Source organism: Pterocles gutturalis, unplaced genomic scaffold, assembly GCF_000699245.1.
Source record: "Pterocles gutturalis isolate BGI_N339 unplaced genomic scaffold, ASM69924v1 scaffold21956, whole genome shotgun sequence".
Lineage (NCBI taxonomy): Eukaryota > Metazoa > Chordata > Aves > Pterocliformes > Pteroclidae > Pterocles > Pterocles gutturalis.
Genome location: NW_010101112.1, coordinates 125,198 through 141,388, shown reverse-complemented (window position 1 = coordinate 141,388; position 16,191 = coordinate 125,198). Strand labels below are relative to the sequence as shown.

At 41.6% G+C, this 16,191-nt stretch overlaps 1 protein-coding gene across 1 annotated transcript in view; it reads right to left on the bottom strand.

Moving 5' to 3' along the window:
* Positions 1-16,191, bottom strand: part of LOC104468231 (nesprin-2-like) — a 170,744-nt gene that overhangs the window by 45,830 nt on the left and 108,723 nt on the right. The window contains 10 exon segments of the mRNA XM_010082294.1: positions 120-248; positions 1,667-1,834; positions 3,816-4,020; positions 4,341-4,474; positions 6,492-6,659; positions 9,019-9,168; positions 10,798-10,953; positions 12,703-12,879; positions 14,556-14,702; positions 15,153-15,335. Coding sequence (XP_010080596.1) covers positions 120-248; positions 1,667-1,834; positions 3,816-4,020; positions 4,341-4,474; positions 6,492-6,659; positions 9,019-9,168; positions 10,798-10,953; positions 12,703-12,879; positions 14,556-14,702; positions 15,153-15,335 — 1,617 coding nt within the window.

The following is a 16,191-nucleotide window of genomic DNA, read 5'->3' as shown; positions in this document are numbered from 1 at the left end:
AGTGCTATAGTTATGGTACTTTGGACACAAAGAGTTTCTTGAAGTAGGCAAGAGTTGGTATTCTATGGACACTTAAATCCCAAGTATATATCTTTTTGTACTTGGGAATCCAGACATACCGTAAGCAATTCTGAGATGTCTGTTTTTCCATCCAGACAGAGACTATAGAAGGCATCTGTGCAATTCTTGATATCACCCTCCAGCGTTTCAAGGCACTTGTTGAAATGGTCCAGTTGTACAAGATTGAACTAGGGTGAATATTGCATATTTACATTGATTATGATTTAATATACATACTCAGTATACAAAAAGGAACAACAAACAGTATTGTCAGGAGAACAGATGTTAAATCCAAATTCCAATGTATTTATAACTCACGGACTGAGCTTTTTCAGTTTTTGCACTGGATAAGGGGAAAATTTAAGCCAAAGCAGAGACCAAGAAACAGAACCTCTAAATCCTGAGAGATTCATATCTATCTGGAAGGAATAGCGCATCTGTGATACCTTTTTGTGGCTTTGATTTATTGTGAAATTGGAAAACCAAAACTTAGTTTATCGGAGGGAAAAACTGCGTTTCCTTTCAGCTACACACAGGGCCTGCTCTCATGTGTCTACAGCCAAGGCTGTGCAGCTTACATGAACTCTGTGGAGAGAAATAACTAGGGCTGGAATTCAACTTTTTTATTCACTAGGTTGGTTTCTTTGGGTCAGGGAGAAGAGCACTGGAGAAGCTCTTTCTTTCTTACAAGAACTAAGCTCCACATCTCTAAAAACACTGAAACAGCAACATTTTTATAAGGAATGAATGGCAAAAATTGGTGTGGGGAGAGAGACAGTTCTGTGGTAAGGCTACAAGGTTAACACCAGAGAAAATGACTACCCAGAAATGAAGTTTTTCATGGAGTGAGAAGTTCACAGGGAATATGAAAAATCTGTTATCTTCACAAATAGCTTCCAGCCATTGAACTGTGCTGGTACATGGAGTCATACAGCTGGCTGAAAATTTCTTGATGAATTTGGGTTTACTTTAGAACAGAACAATTCATCGAAACCAGGCTTTTTCACAGGAACAGACTAGTTTTATGTCAGTAAATGTACAGTAGTACATCTCCTTGGAAGTCTTCTCAGGAATACCTGTGCAGAGGGCAAGTCAATCCCACAGCACTGCTGTGAGGAGAGCATCACATGGGGAACCTGGATCCAGGTCCCACCTTGCTCTGCCTGAACAGGGATGTGAATCTGCTCTTCAAAATTACATCAAATGACTACAGTTTTCTTCTTGGTTTTAGATACATTGTGTGAGCTCTTATCAAAGCAAACTGAAGCCCTTGGGTTTTTTTCCAAGGCAGAGCAGAGAAAGTTTACAACTTATTTCAAAGTTCATAGAATAAAAATAGGCTTCCTAACCTTTAATCATCTGAGGGTCCTATACTGCTTGACTGTAATAGGTCCACTTACAAAGGCTTGTTAGAGCAACGCCAGCAGGTAAGAAGGGTGAAACCCTTCTTTCATCTGTCCCTCTGGCTTCATGTATTATTTCTTTACATAGTTGATCATACTGTCAAGCTTTATTTTATTGAAATTTCATTTCAATTCAGGAACTACAGGGCTCTAGTGAAGAAGTTACCTCATACTGACAGCTAATTTAGTATTAAAAAAAATACCTGTAATTCATCTAACTTCGTCTGCAACATCTTTTCCAAATAGATTGCTCTATGGAGCGGCTGCAGCATGGCTTCTGTGGCTGTCCCAGCCAGCTCTGTTATCTGTCGAGCCAGGGAAGACATCTGGGCATAGCATGCGATTATGTTATAAAGGCCCTGCTGTACCTTCTGATGAGAGAAGGAGAAAGAAAAAAGAGTCAGCAAATGAATCAGATCATCGTTCATATGCCACTTTCATTTAGTATCTTTTGTTGCTGTAACTAAGCTCTTTTTGTTGATCTCCTCTGGGAGCCAAATTCAGCTATGGTGAAAACTTTGGTCTTTTACTGAGGGGATAATGGGAATTGCATTCATTGACTCTAGTGCTGGGAAAGGCACAGTTCAAAGTTCAATGGAACACCAGTGACTTCAGGCAGTGGGATGCTACTGGTACAGAGGAAATTAGGGAGAGAAATCAGAATATCCCTCTCTACAGAATGGATTTACATTAGCAGATGGAGAAACTGGCCCATTCTGCAGATGAGAAATGCTATTATGTTACAAACATACCAGTACTCTGGATCCCTTACTGACCGAAGACTATGGTATTGGTTTTATTTGTTCCCCTTTACTAGTGAACTGATGCTATGAAATCAAACTCTAAAGGCAGTACAAGAACAAAAGCAGTAATTTTATACTTGTTCAATATACTTGATCATTTTTCTTTTAACCTGGACAAGGAATGGCAAGATGTCATCTTAAAACGTACCTACTTTCAGAACTGTCATTTACTTGAGCCGTGAAAAATCCCCTGGCATTTGCCACTGCATATTGTCTTTTCTGTGAGTAATGATCAAAGATTTCTGATTGATAGCAAAGAGCAGACGTGTTTCTTTAAAAAGCAAGATGGCTCTGTAAATGGTAAACTGCCACTTCAGCTATTTAGTACATTACCCATTTTGATTTCTTATGCCCTAAATGGGACTTTATTTTTATTTATTGTGATGACAGAGTTCCATAAAACCATAATCTTTCCCAATATATACTAGAGGAAAAGATTAGAGAGATTAAAATAGAGTTTTGTAATGCACATATACATGTAACTCATATGCCATATCACTGATCCCCATTCTTCTAACTCACCACTTTTGAAAAACCACAATAAATTCCATGTGTCCTACCCACAAATACCAGGACAGTATTGACAGTGCTAATGGCACTCTTGTGGTCATGCCTTGCTTAGTAGGTGCAAAACTCTTTCCATAAATTTCCAGAAAATCTGTTGCCTTTTTGCTGACATATTGATGAACTTATGTCACAGCCATTGATAGATCATAAGAAAGTGAAAATGTTTTGGTCTGAGTTTTGCTGCTGTCAGTTGTTTCTGACACAGGAAGAAATACATGAGTTCTCTTTCCTATAATGTACAGTTTCTTAATTGGCCACATGCAAACTGGAGTACTTTGGCCTTCTTCCAGTGTATGGCTAGAGGTTCATAAAGCAGGATGAATCATTGCTCTGTCCTGAAATAAGAATTGCTATTTTTCTTACTGCAGTCTGAAGAAACCAAAAATGTCAGAACCTAATGACAGCTTTGCTGCCTGAGAGAGTCAAACGTACCCTGTGGTCTCAGCATGAGATCTAATTTGCCTAAAGTCAGAAGCATTTAGAATAATCTAATGAGCTCAGAAATCTGTGAACTTATCAGACCAGGCAGGAAAAAAAAGCACTAAACCCAAATAAAACCAATTTGAAGACTGCAGAAGATCTCAAAATGGCCCTGTGCTCTGGAGAACTCGTCTTTTTTTCCCCAGCTATTGTTCTAGTAGATATTATCTCTCCTCCCAAGCAGTGCCCCATAAAGTAAATAAAGTTTAATGATTCCTTCCAACACAGGCCTGAATATGTAGAGCAGAAAGGGGCAGAGATGGAATATGATTTCTCCCTTCTTCTCTCTTCTCATCCTGTGCTAACTGTACTTTGGTTTGGTTTCAGGATCTGGTCAAAGTATTTAAAGGAAATACAAAGGTGCCTGTTAATGGAAAAAGCCCCACAGATTTTAAGTTTTCCACTGCCTGAATTAGGGGGAGGAGAAGGGAAGATGTTATTTTGATTTGTTTCTCAAAGATAATCCTGGTTTGTACGAGGCAGCAGAAACATATTAATGTACCGTTATATCCTCTATCCTCTGCTCCAGGGTTTCTATCGTGTAATGCTCAGGCATGCGAGCATCCAAGAGCTCAGCACACTGCTTTTCGTGCTGTTGTAACTTGGCTGCTCTTTCAGTGCACGTAGTATCAAATTTCTCCCAAAGCTGCAGCGTAGCTTCTGCTGCCCGCAGTTGATCTGTGACATCTTCATTTACTGAGCTCCACCTGCCAACATATCAAAGGATAAGAGAATTTTCCTAGTAGATTCTCCTCCAGAATATTATTTGGTGTAGGAGTCCTGTGGGAGTTTCTTTGCATTCATACCCATGTTCCTGAAAGCCTGCTGACACAGCACCATTTTGTGCTCTGTGATCCCTCACAAAAAAGGGAGTATCAGCTGCTCCTCACACAGGTACCCTTAGATAGGTGAGTCGGATTAATATAGATTTAAAAATCTGACAGGCATTCAAGTCCTGCCTCAGCAATCTTTTTTTTTTTTTTTTTTTTTTAATACTAATAAGTGGGGGTCTTTTTCGCAAGCTTACCTAGTGTGTGCCTGTGTGCACTTCTGTTCAATAATCTCTGCAAAGGAGGGCGAGCAGTTCTTCTTCAGGTTACCAGCAGCAGCCTGGAGCTTGGCCCAAGTTTCTTCATTGTTCTCCGATTCATTTTGAAGAGACTGCAGAATGGATAATTGCAATTAGTTGTGGAGGTTAACTGTGTGATCTGATCTAGGTGTCCTGCTCCGGCAGGGGGATTGGACTAGATGATCTTTCGAGGTCCCTTCCAATCTCTAACATTCTGTGATTCTGTGAACAACCTAAGTATAGCTTCCCCTATAGATTGGCAGGGATAGGGCAGCAATAATGCCATGTGTTTGCAACATAGATTAAAATGTTTGTCAAAAATTTAACACATGATTCTAAAAATTAGGAAGCTAAAAGAGAGGTGAAATGGTCCAAGTTAAAAAATCATTCAGGAGGCTGATTTTAAACGGAGGTCATTTATCTACTCTTAAAGAAACAGCTCACTTAACAAACCCACAGCCTTAAACTGATTAAATTAATTCACTAGAAACCAAAAATGGTTTTATATTAATCCACTGTTTCAGGGGAATTTCTACTGGCATGACAATTCCTGTTCCTGGCTGTGTGTTCCCCTTCCTAATTGCAGAACCCTGCCATGGATTGTACCTGTGAACTGATCTAGATTAAAAATAAAGAGGGTGATGGAGGGACAGAAGGAGGTAAGAAGGTGCCCAGTTCCTTCCATCTATTACGTGTCTCCAGGTGAAGGTGGAAAGTGCTTATGCAGGCTTTACTGCCAACAGACAGTACCCAGGATTCACAGCCTCAGTGTGGCCAGCACCACATCTGGTATAACTTGAAAATAAACCTTAACAGGCCTCATTTACACTGAAACAGGGAGTGTTTCCATATCCTTTAAGTTCTCATTTAAAGCCACTGAAGGGGATTTTAGCCGTATCTGTAAAGCCTTCAGACCCTGCGCCAGCCTGACTGCCTACTCTAGATGTCCCACGTGGACTCTGTAACAGCCAAGCAGAGCAGCAGGACAATCCAGAGCCTTTGTGCCCAGCGTTTATGCCCAGCCTCATTCAGAAGCTGCACAGGGAACTCCAGATGTCTGGAGTTCAGTCTCTGGGTGACTGAACAGTTGACTTTGCATTGGAGCAATTGGAAACTCCAGGCTCCGGGATCCCCCTCAGACCCAGGGCTGCTGCACCCACCCAACCTTCCCAAGCCACAGCTTTTGGGAAGGGGAATCCTGGGTCCTGGACCTTGACTCCAGTGCTGTTTATACATGGAAAGATGCTTTAATGCAAATAACGCTTTAATACAGAATGTGTCAGTGGTCACTGGCACAGTGGCTGGGACATAGTACCCCAAGCGGAGTGTTCAAATCACAGATCTAGGGGCACCGGGTCCCTTCACCAATTTTCTCCCAAGTGTCCTCCATTTCTACACTGAGTCCCAGCATCAATGCACAGGCATCTCCTTCCAGGTGATGCTACAGCCTTATCACAGGGCATTTCCCTGGGAAGCAGAAGTGAAGGGGCAAATTTCCTTTCAACCAATAAGCTGAAAACCAATGTCTTTCACCTGAATGGTGAGTAACCTTTATGCAAACACCTACAGCGATGGCATTAGGTTTTCCTCTGCCAGCTGTATTTTCAGCCAGACTTCCTGCTGTCCATGTAGATTAGACGTGGACTGAGTAGACATTAACATGAGGCATGGTGGTGGAGTGCACATGTCCATCTGCTCTCTGTACTGCAAGGGAGCGTGAGGACCTGATGCTTCATATGGGGATGCCTTCCAGCACATGCAGAAGACTAGAACACCAAGGATCTTTGCAATCCAAAATGGAGGCTCTGGTAGCCCACAGTAAGGCAGACATGGTAACAGCTGACCTGTACTTCTCTCTTGAACCTTGGTACCTAAATAGCACCAAAGTTGAACTTATGTGGTAAGTAAGTTTAAAAATAGTCCTCAGTGTCTCTGGAGGTAAGAAAAAAAAAATTCCACTGACTTCAATGGCTCTATAATAAAGAGGAAGTTGCTCAAATAATTTTTTCTGTCTTTTTTTTTCCAGTTGAGTTTGTTTGTTTAAAGGCACAGAAGGAAGTACAGAAATAAGACAACTTCAGCAGAATAAGACAACTTCAGCAGACTTACCTGGAGGGTTTTGACCTGTCTTTTCAGAGTTTCCAGTGACACCACAGGTTTGCACTGGTCCATGCAGTAGGAATATCTTGTTGTCATCAGGCTGAATTCTGCATAAACTTCATCATATACTCTCCACTGCTCCAGTGTTAACTGCATTGAGGTCTTTAACTGCGCAACCTGCAAACGAACCACTTTTGTTACTATTTCTTGGGTAGCCCTGACATATAAATCATCTTTAAATTGACTTAAAAATCTAAGTTCAGTGCTCACTCCATGACAATCCACAAAAGTTTCACAAGTTGGAGCATTTTCCTACTTGGTAAGGAATTGTACAGGCTTCAAACCAAGCAGTAATCAGTATTTAGAGTGAAGTATAAGAATTTGCTGGAAATAAAAATTTAACCAGAGTTCAGGGTAGCACTATGCTGTCAGACACAACTCCAGAACTCCCCAAAAAGTAAAAAGTAGTGAAATAAGGAACTGCTTATTCCTTCCTGGCAAAATCAACCTGAAGTGGGAGGAAATTGAGAGCCTTAATCTTCTTAGGAAGCAGATAGTTCGATCCAGAGATCAAGTTTCCTTTTGATGAAAATTTGAACAGAAATTATTTTGTATGGAAGAAGACGCTACTACAATACTCTGGAGAGCTATCATCCCTCTTATGCCATTGTGTTCTAATAATGCAGGCCCACTGAATCACACTGTAGGAACTTCAGGATTCTCATATAAAATTAAATGATGGATATCCTCTTTGTTTTCTATGTCTCTCTCATTATTACCGCTGTTTAATCTATAGTGCGTCAAGCATAGTATCTATTTGCCACATACTCCTAGATATTGCAACAAAAAACCACAGTCCTCCTTCAGTGTGATTTGTCATTTTTATCCTTCTCTATCAGGTAAGTACATAAGGCACGTCCTGAGTTAGACAAAACATTGATCTTGTTCAATATCTATTTTCAGTCATGCCAGTAGCGGATGCTTTGGAAAAGCATGAAAACCAGGCAAGCAAGCAAGTATGTCTCCCTGCAACCTGGCAAAGCCAGGTGCCAGATTTCAGTTCTGAGTATGCATCCACACAATGGGAGATGAAAACTTTTTTCCACATCATAGCGCATGCTAAATAAACTGCATGGATCATTGTATCCTAGTATCCTAGTTCCAGGCACACAGGAGTAGATGGATTAATCATCCCTATTCTCATTTGAATCATGGTATAGGGGGGAGGAATCTCTAATTGCTTTTTGTAGCTTGCAGATAATTACTGCCCACACAAGGAAGATGGAAAGACATCGTGCTCGTGAAATGTCTCTGGGCTACAGACTCACAGTCTTGAGATCAATCTACAGAAAATATAATCAAGGTATCACATCTCCTTAGACGCATATTTGAAACCACAGCCTGGCTGGGCTGAGAGCAGTCACCGACGGGAAGAAAGCTGCACTCGGTGTTTCATTGCATATGCAGACATCTAGGCACATCCTGCAGTTTGTGAGTTCGTTACTTAAGTCATAAAAATACTAAAATTAATGTGACCCATGGTGACTGCAAGAAGAAAAAAGCACTAGGCTGTCAATCCTGCCAATTTCAATCCCCAGCTCTAGAGCAGAAGGAAAAACTTTCATCATGTACACACATAAAAAATTTCTCTGCTTTCTTGGTAAGAAACAGCCACATCATTTCTGTTGAAACCTAAAACAAGAAACAGCAGACCCATCCTGGACCAACACCTCATGTGGAAGAGTTCAAGCAAAAGGGTTCAGGTTTTACAAAGTTTTGAGGAACAAAAGCAAGGCATTTATAACAGAAAGTGTAAGGGAATCTTAACTACAAACACAATCACTGTGTCATGTATAATCCTCTATAGTATATGGTTATTATCGCAAATTTAAATACATAAAAACTCAGTATTATATCTTCTGTGCCTATTAATTACATCTAGATAAAAAAGATCAGTTCCAAGTATAAAGATAATATAACCATAAATATAAACTGCTGGGGAGTCAATTTGCATGGGAAACCAATCTGCCAGGCTCTCCTTGAAGCAACTGGAAACTACAAGGGATTGGGAGATAGTGAAAGCCATCCAGGTGTGTGGACGAAAGAGTAATTGGGAGATAGAAAAGCTGCAGTGAGGATGGAGGAGTAGGCAGCTTGCACCAGCGTACTACAGAGAAGAAAGACCAAGGTATGGAGAGGAAGCAGATTGAGTAAGAAAGTTTAAAGTTTCCATTTTCAACTTGACAGAAAAATAGCAGTGCTATTTCTTTATTTTCTTAAACTGCTGATGGGGATCTGTCCCTCCTCGCCCTGTATTCAAACTACTTTGAGATCAGACTTTTTTTCTCTCTCAAACTTGGAAATACATTAATTTACATTAAGGTGCAGACTTAAGAGGAAGTTCTCAGGAAGGTTAAGAGTAAGAAATACTTTGCATCTTATTTGAACCAGCTCCTGCCATCCCATGAAGAAGATTAATAACACTGGTGATAAGAATATGTACTGGGGGAAATCTCACTGCAAACAAAGCTTTTACCTGGTTTACAGTGCTGTCCACCATTTCACACAGCTCAGCTATCCTGAGAGAGAGAGCTTCTGGTGTTTGTTCTGCACTACCATTCAAAGCCAAACTTTGTTTGAGGTCATCAAGAGTTTTGGATTTAGTGGTGAGTTGATTTTCTAGATCCTAAATGAAAAAAAAAAAAAAAAAGGAAGATAAATAAGATGTTTTAATGACACTATAGAAAAAACCTTCTGTGTGTGGAGCCTAGATAAACATTCCTTCTTTAAAACCAATTCTGTGTAATTCTTCAGCCATGCAACACCACCACCATTTCAACTCTGATACAGAATAACTGCTTTACAGGAATTCAAAATGACAGTGGCTGCTTTAGACAGTCTCCTGCAGGTAGAGCTAGAATCAGTCCATTTAGTGTCTGCAAGAACACTGGACATCATGCTTGGGAAAGAAATCATCAGGAGCTAATTCCTCAGCCACCATGCAGGCCTCTTTGTACCTCTCCAGATGCAAAAAGTTTTTCTATGAATGTGTCTGAACTTTTCCTTGGGCAGGTTAGCATTCGGGTCATCCTCTGCTCTACAGACCTATTTATAATTTAGACTGCATAGAAACTGATTTTGCAGTATGAGGGTCCCTAACATTGTAACAATTTCTAGAAAGTTATTTTCAGCTTGTCCTCTTAGTCAGTGGCTTTCTCCCATGGGAGAAACCCTACTGAAATCAATGGAGATGCCTAGGAGAGTAACTTCCCCCGTAACACAATCAGCAAGCTTATAAGCTAGCCTTGACATGCTGGGCAAAGCCTAGCAACATGAGTATCCAGCATCCATACACACAATGGGCCGTAACATTTTCCTGTAACACCATGCTCAAAGTCATGAACTTTTCCCCCCTCAGTTACAATTCCCAAAACACTTTCATATTTGGACCTCATTTTTACTGAGCAAATTAATTTTAATGAAGCATTTTAACCACCTGCATCTTAGCACTGTAACCTGTTACTGTGAGCAGGTTAGTGTTTTAGTCAAAGATGGCCTGTGTCTTTCTTCCATTCCGGCCCCTCAATACATTTCAGAGTGCTTCAGAGAGACAAGTAACTCAGTGTGTATCAGAGCACTCTAGGCAATAAAAGCAGCCTACTACAAGAGAGAGAGACACGTAACCATGGCAATGAAAGAACAAATATTCCATATTAAAAAATAGACAGGGAACACTGTACTGAATGAAAGCAGCAGACTGTCAGAGTAATAGGAGCCAATTATTAACTGGCTGCACCTCTACTAATTTTGAGGGAGCTGATGCCTAGAAAAACCCAACAAAACCAAAGTATACCCAGATTCTTGAGGCTGGTGCAGAGAGACTACATTCTAGGGCAGGAGTAGAGAGAGTTGCTATTTTTTCAAATGGGACTGTAGTTTCCACGACACTTCCACCACAGAGCTCTTCAAACTAATGGAATTGATAGCTTTTGCCATGGCTGTGCTGAACTGAGAACTACTTCTTTTGGAGGCATCTCAGAATAAGATCTACAATATTGCTGCACAGCACTCCAAATACCATGGAACAAAAGCAGATGCGTCTTCAATTGGAGGAAAAAACCATTAAATAGCAATTTACATTAGAAGTGAATCTGGCTCTTTATCACCTGAACCTACCATGCTTTAATTAAAATTACATTGTAGTATTCTTCTAGGAAATGGCAACTTTTCTGTTAAAATCTGTGCAGTTCTTTAGTCTGGATTCAGCAAAGTGATATGTTTTTTTTACAACAATATCACACATATAAAGCTTTACCTTGCAATCATCTAATGTGTTCTGTGCAGACATCAGACTTGCTGGGGTTTGTAAAGATCTCAGTCTATCACGCTGAGCTTCCAGCCAGTTGTGTAGAGTCTGTACTTTGTTCTCATTTTCAGTAATATCCTCCAAAACGTGCTCCAGGTCTTGTATCTGAAAATTACAGAAGTATTTTAACTTACTTAAACCTAGCGATGGGCAGAAACATGACTCCCCTTTCCATAACAAAATTTGAGATTACAATATTTACACTGATAATACTATTTAGAGAAAATATTTTGAAAGGAGAAGCTAAAAAGTTTTCCTGGCTCTTTAGGATCTGAACTTTTCCTTGAGAAGGAAACAAAGCAGTGTGGGTTCTAGAGCTGGCAGCCTGTGGACTTGACAAGTTGGGGGATCCCGCGCTACATGAACACATTCATATGAAGTCTGAAAACCTCATTCTCCCTAAAACCCACCAACAAAGTTACTAATAAGCAAGGGACCTCGAGTCTCCTATCTTCAGTCTTAGCCCTGACGATCCATTAAATCCTAGAATGCAGTTTCTTGAAAATGGTTAGAGAAGATAAATTTTTTCCCCCCCCAGAATTGAAATTTCACCATGGACATTTTCAATTGTGCAGAAACTGAATTTTCCACTTGAAAGTGTTTCTAGAAGACTTTCTGACTCAGAGAAATTTGGGAATTTTCTGTTTTATCAGCAGTCTTTGTATCTGGATTCAGGGAAGGCAGCTTCTCCCAAAGCCCTGGAAGTTCAGGAGAGAACAGAGATGAATGTGCTGGTAGAGGGATTAATTCCAGCCGCCTCATGTATTTTGGGATGCTAACCTTCCCCTGGTCTCTTCCATATCACATGAGTCATACTAGCTTTTCTGGGCACTGGGGCACATGAGCACCAGCATCTAATTCTGGACGCCTGGATTATTTCAAGCCTCACTAGAATAATTCTGAGGCACTGCCTGAAACAGTTTTTCTACAGAGAAACACAGAAGATGTATAGTTAGTCTACATGCAGAATTTGCCTATCAGCTGCTGATCCTCAAAGCACTCCATTGGGAAAGCTTATTTCATTACTGCAGAAGGAGGACACAGAGAGCAACCCATTTCCAGGGACCCAGGAGGTCTGGAGCAGGGCTGGGAACAGATCCCTGCTGTGCCTTTTCCAGCAGGGTCATATGTCCCCATCTGAATATGGCTGTCAACACTACTTACTTAATAATTACTTTTTTGGCAAATCCAATCGCTACAATAAGAAAACAGGTGGTAGCTTAATATATCCCTATTTCTCATTCCCGTCATATGGTGTGTGGAGGGGTTGTTTGCTTTTTTGGTGCTGTGTTTGCTGAGCAGGGCCTGGCTGTTTGTACCAAGCAGTGTAGCACCTCTCCTTTCCACAACCCATCCACTGTTTTCTCCCATTAAGTTTTAAATGCCACAACTTTCATAGCACCCCAAAGCTTCAACAGATTTCACTAACAGGTTCCCCTGCAGACACTACCCTGAATTCTTCCTTTTTCATAGTTTCCTCAGTATAGGTCTTCTTTGTTGACATGTGACTGTATTTTCTTTATATGAGGAATCTTATTTTTTCCACCTAATACAGTCTGTCATGAAGAGCAGATTTTGTCTATTTTCCTTTCCTGTAAGTTACAGGAGAGTTTACCCTCCCAGACCTTGCTGAGGTTTGGATACCTGCCCACCACCTGAGAGCTGATGTGCTACGAGAGTACTCCGTAGGCTTCCTGTGAGACAGCAGGACAGACAGACAGCGGAGAGCACAGGGAGTCTCACTGTGTTCAACAGTGTTTTCAGACTCGAGGAGAAAGGCTGCTTGCAAAATACAGAGCACTGGCACAGGCAAGATCAGAGTTGTGAGAGAAAGCAATGAGAACTTAATCAAACCTTTCTGTTCAGAGATGCCTGCAGCCTGTGCCAGCGCAGGTTCATCTCTCCAAGACACTCGGCAAATTCTGTCCTTTCGTATCGCTTGCTTTCCACATCACAAGTGCTCATCTGCAGGAGTGACTGGTTAACAAAATCTACTATCCACTGTTTAAAGTTCATTTCCATCATATATTCCTGGAGAGGGAAAAGAAAAAAAAAAGAAAAAAGAACAAAAACATAAAACAATTAGGTTGTCAGTTTTAATCTGATCAGTTCCAATGATGCTTCAAGGCAGAGTTATGGGACATACACAGCTTATTCTGAACCATGGCCTAAAATCTTCTTCTGAAAGAGACCTGTCTGTAGGAATAATTCTCAATTTTTACCATTCTATATTTGTGTAGCTGTTTCCATCCACTGAAACTTTTGCACAAAGTCACTATCATTACGTGGGTGGCTCAAGGTAAGAACAGGTTAGTGCTGGGGCAGGGAATAAAACCTAGGGGTACCAGACCCAGTACTTTATCTATTGGACAATACCATCAACCTGCCATGGGCCCAGATTAGGCTAAGACCGAGGCCTTCCCACATTCCTGTGACTCACAGACAAGTGCCTGTTCTCCTCTATCAAAATATCTGGTATCAGAATAGAATATCGGAATGGAATATCAGAATATCTGTGAGAAAAAAGCGTCCTCCAGCACCAGTGTCCTTGCCCACAGATGCAAGTGAGAAGCTACACAGTAACTAAGAACAACATAAGGGAATGCCTTTTTATTTCAGGTTTTAGGAGAAGAAGGGAAGAAAGGGCTCCTCATTGTATCTAGCAGTACCCAGAAAAAAGCCACCAGGGAATACCACGGTAGAGGTACTGAAGCCATAGCTGCTTCCCTGGAGGAATTCATGACCCTCATCCCAGCTCTCCTCTTCAGCATACACATCCCCACATTGCTGACAAGTGCAGAAGGCACACATACAAACTGATCTCTGAATATCCAAAGGGTTAAAAACAGCACCTCATCTACATATTCCAACTTCCAAATCCAACAGATATAGTCCAAAATGTTATATATATGCTACACTAAGGCACTTTGAAAGAAATGCTTACATTGGCACTTGCAGTACCAAAGTGCCTCAGAACTGCAGCTGCAGACTGAGAACTGTCACCCCTGTCTGAGCACTGCTCAGTAGCTCTGCAAGGGCAGAGCAAAATATGGCTCTGTAGGGCCCCGAGGTTGAGCTTCCTGGCATCTATAGAGGTACAAGCACAGCTTGAATCCTTCCTGTGGCTGGGACAATCACCCTCTGCCATTGGTGCTTTAGCATCTGAACAGAACCAAGAGTCTGCTGCAGCCTTTCTCTGCAGGGATGTTCATCTTGTCCCTCTTTCCTAGCAGGTTATCTCTTCTGATAGAACATAATATTCAAACCCCCTGTTCTCTAGTTAGGATCCTGGCTATGGAGCTCCATTATGAGGTATTCCTTGTTGAAAAGGCAGACTAAAACACAGCACAAAGGCAGACTAAAACACAGCACAAACACAGAGTCTGTCTTCCTAAGGAAACAAAGCTTTCCTGCTCAACACATTTTATAATCTAAATGTAAGAGAGAGAGAACAAGTAAGACAGATGGGACAGCATAAGGAAAAGGAGATTATAGAACAGCAGGCAGTAGCTGGTTTGCAGGGCAGGCACTGTTTTGTGTGGCATGGAAGCAAAAGGTTTCTATAAAGGAAGATGTTAAAGCACCTTTGAGACTCAGGAACCTTGCTGAGAGTAAGGGAAAGGATATGACAGCACCTGTAGGCTGTTTCCATCCTTGTTACAGCCAAACACCATGCAGAAGGCTTGGACTTACACCTTCCCACTTACCTTGTGCTTCTGAAGGAGGCTGCTGACTTGAGCAGCACTATGCCGTGAATTTACTGGCTCCTCACGTCCCTGCTGTTGTTCTACATTGTCCAGCCAGGTCATTAGTTCAGCAATAGCTTCCCGCGATGAAAGTTTTTCCATCTGAAGCTTGGGGGCAAAGTATATAATGAATCCTCTACGCTTTGCTAGTTAGATATATCAAGGAAGATGACATCTGTATTTTTAGAAAGGCTCAGGCACTCTAATTGCAATTATCAGGGTACGAACTTGAAAGTGAGCCCTGTGCTCCAGAGGGGCATATGACTTAGATTAAGAAAAGTTTGATAATTCAGAAATTTGAAATAAAATTCTTTCTAGTTGTAACAGGATTCATATAAAGCTGTAAAGATGATAGATATGTGCAAAACAGCCCAGGAAGAACTATGCAGTAATTAAACTGCAGTACAATATTGGGGATATACTGAAAGCAAGACAGACAGCTAATTAGGAAAGAGGTGCTTTGGGGGCCTTACGGAGCAGCCAACTGAATCCCAGCAGCAACATTTTAAAGTAATTATTTAGCTCAAACCGAGAGATGGTAGCAGAGTTTCTCCTCACCTGGTGAAGCTTTTCTTGGATGGCTGGGAGCTGTATAATCAGTTCTCCCCATTTTTGCTCAAACTTTGCCAAAGATGACCTAAGTGCTGCAGTATCAGCTTGCTTCACATGAAAGAGCTGGTTGGCAGTGCTCACCACAGATGACTTCAGGGAAGATTTTTCATCAATTTCCTTAGAGAATGTCTGAGGTGCATGGGAGAAATTTAAGAAAGGGTAAATATGTATCTATTTAAATAAAGAAGACAAACCAAGTTTTTAGTCACAGGATGAACTGCCTCAACAAACAGATTTTAGCAAGTTTGTAAAGTTCAGAAAACTTAAACTCAACATTTTCTGGCAGCAGGCAAGGCCTTTTTCTGCCCAGATTGATACAATGCTGTAGACCACCTTTTGCTCCACAGCGATTGGGAATATCCCTATCCCCACTTCACACAGTGGTCCAGGGAGCAACCCCTGTCCTTGAGTCTCTGGCCAGCTCACACCTACCAGTCCAGCCTTCATGATGCTTTGCTTTCCCACTGTGCAAAATTCCCTCTATCAGGCCTCACACTGGGCTGAATCTCTGGGCTAGTCATACAAGGGGAGCACAGCACTGGGGGGCAGGCAAAGACATGAAATGCAGTTCAGGATGTTTCTCTTCCCTGACTTTGGCTAACCATCTTCACAGCCCTGCTGTCTTCACCCCTGCTCCCTGAGCCCACACTCCAGATTCTTGGTAAGCGGCCCATGAGCTTGGCTGAACTGCTGTATGTGGTATTTGGCATCAGGAGCAAGACAGAAACCATGGTATTATGCTGGAGGTGCATGAGAACCTGGCTGGGCTGACATGTTGCAGTTGGGAGCTCATTACGAGATGACCCCATTCTGATTTATCCTGGCTGGCCTCACAAGCTGAAGGAAGGTCTTTGGTGGCCTCTCATCCTCATGGCTCCCCACACAGATAACGGGGTGGCTTTGGGGCACAAAGCCATTCAGTGTTATATTATGTGGGCAGCTTCTGGGTCATGGCAAATACAAAAACCACTCAGAAGGGTCATTT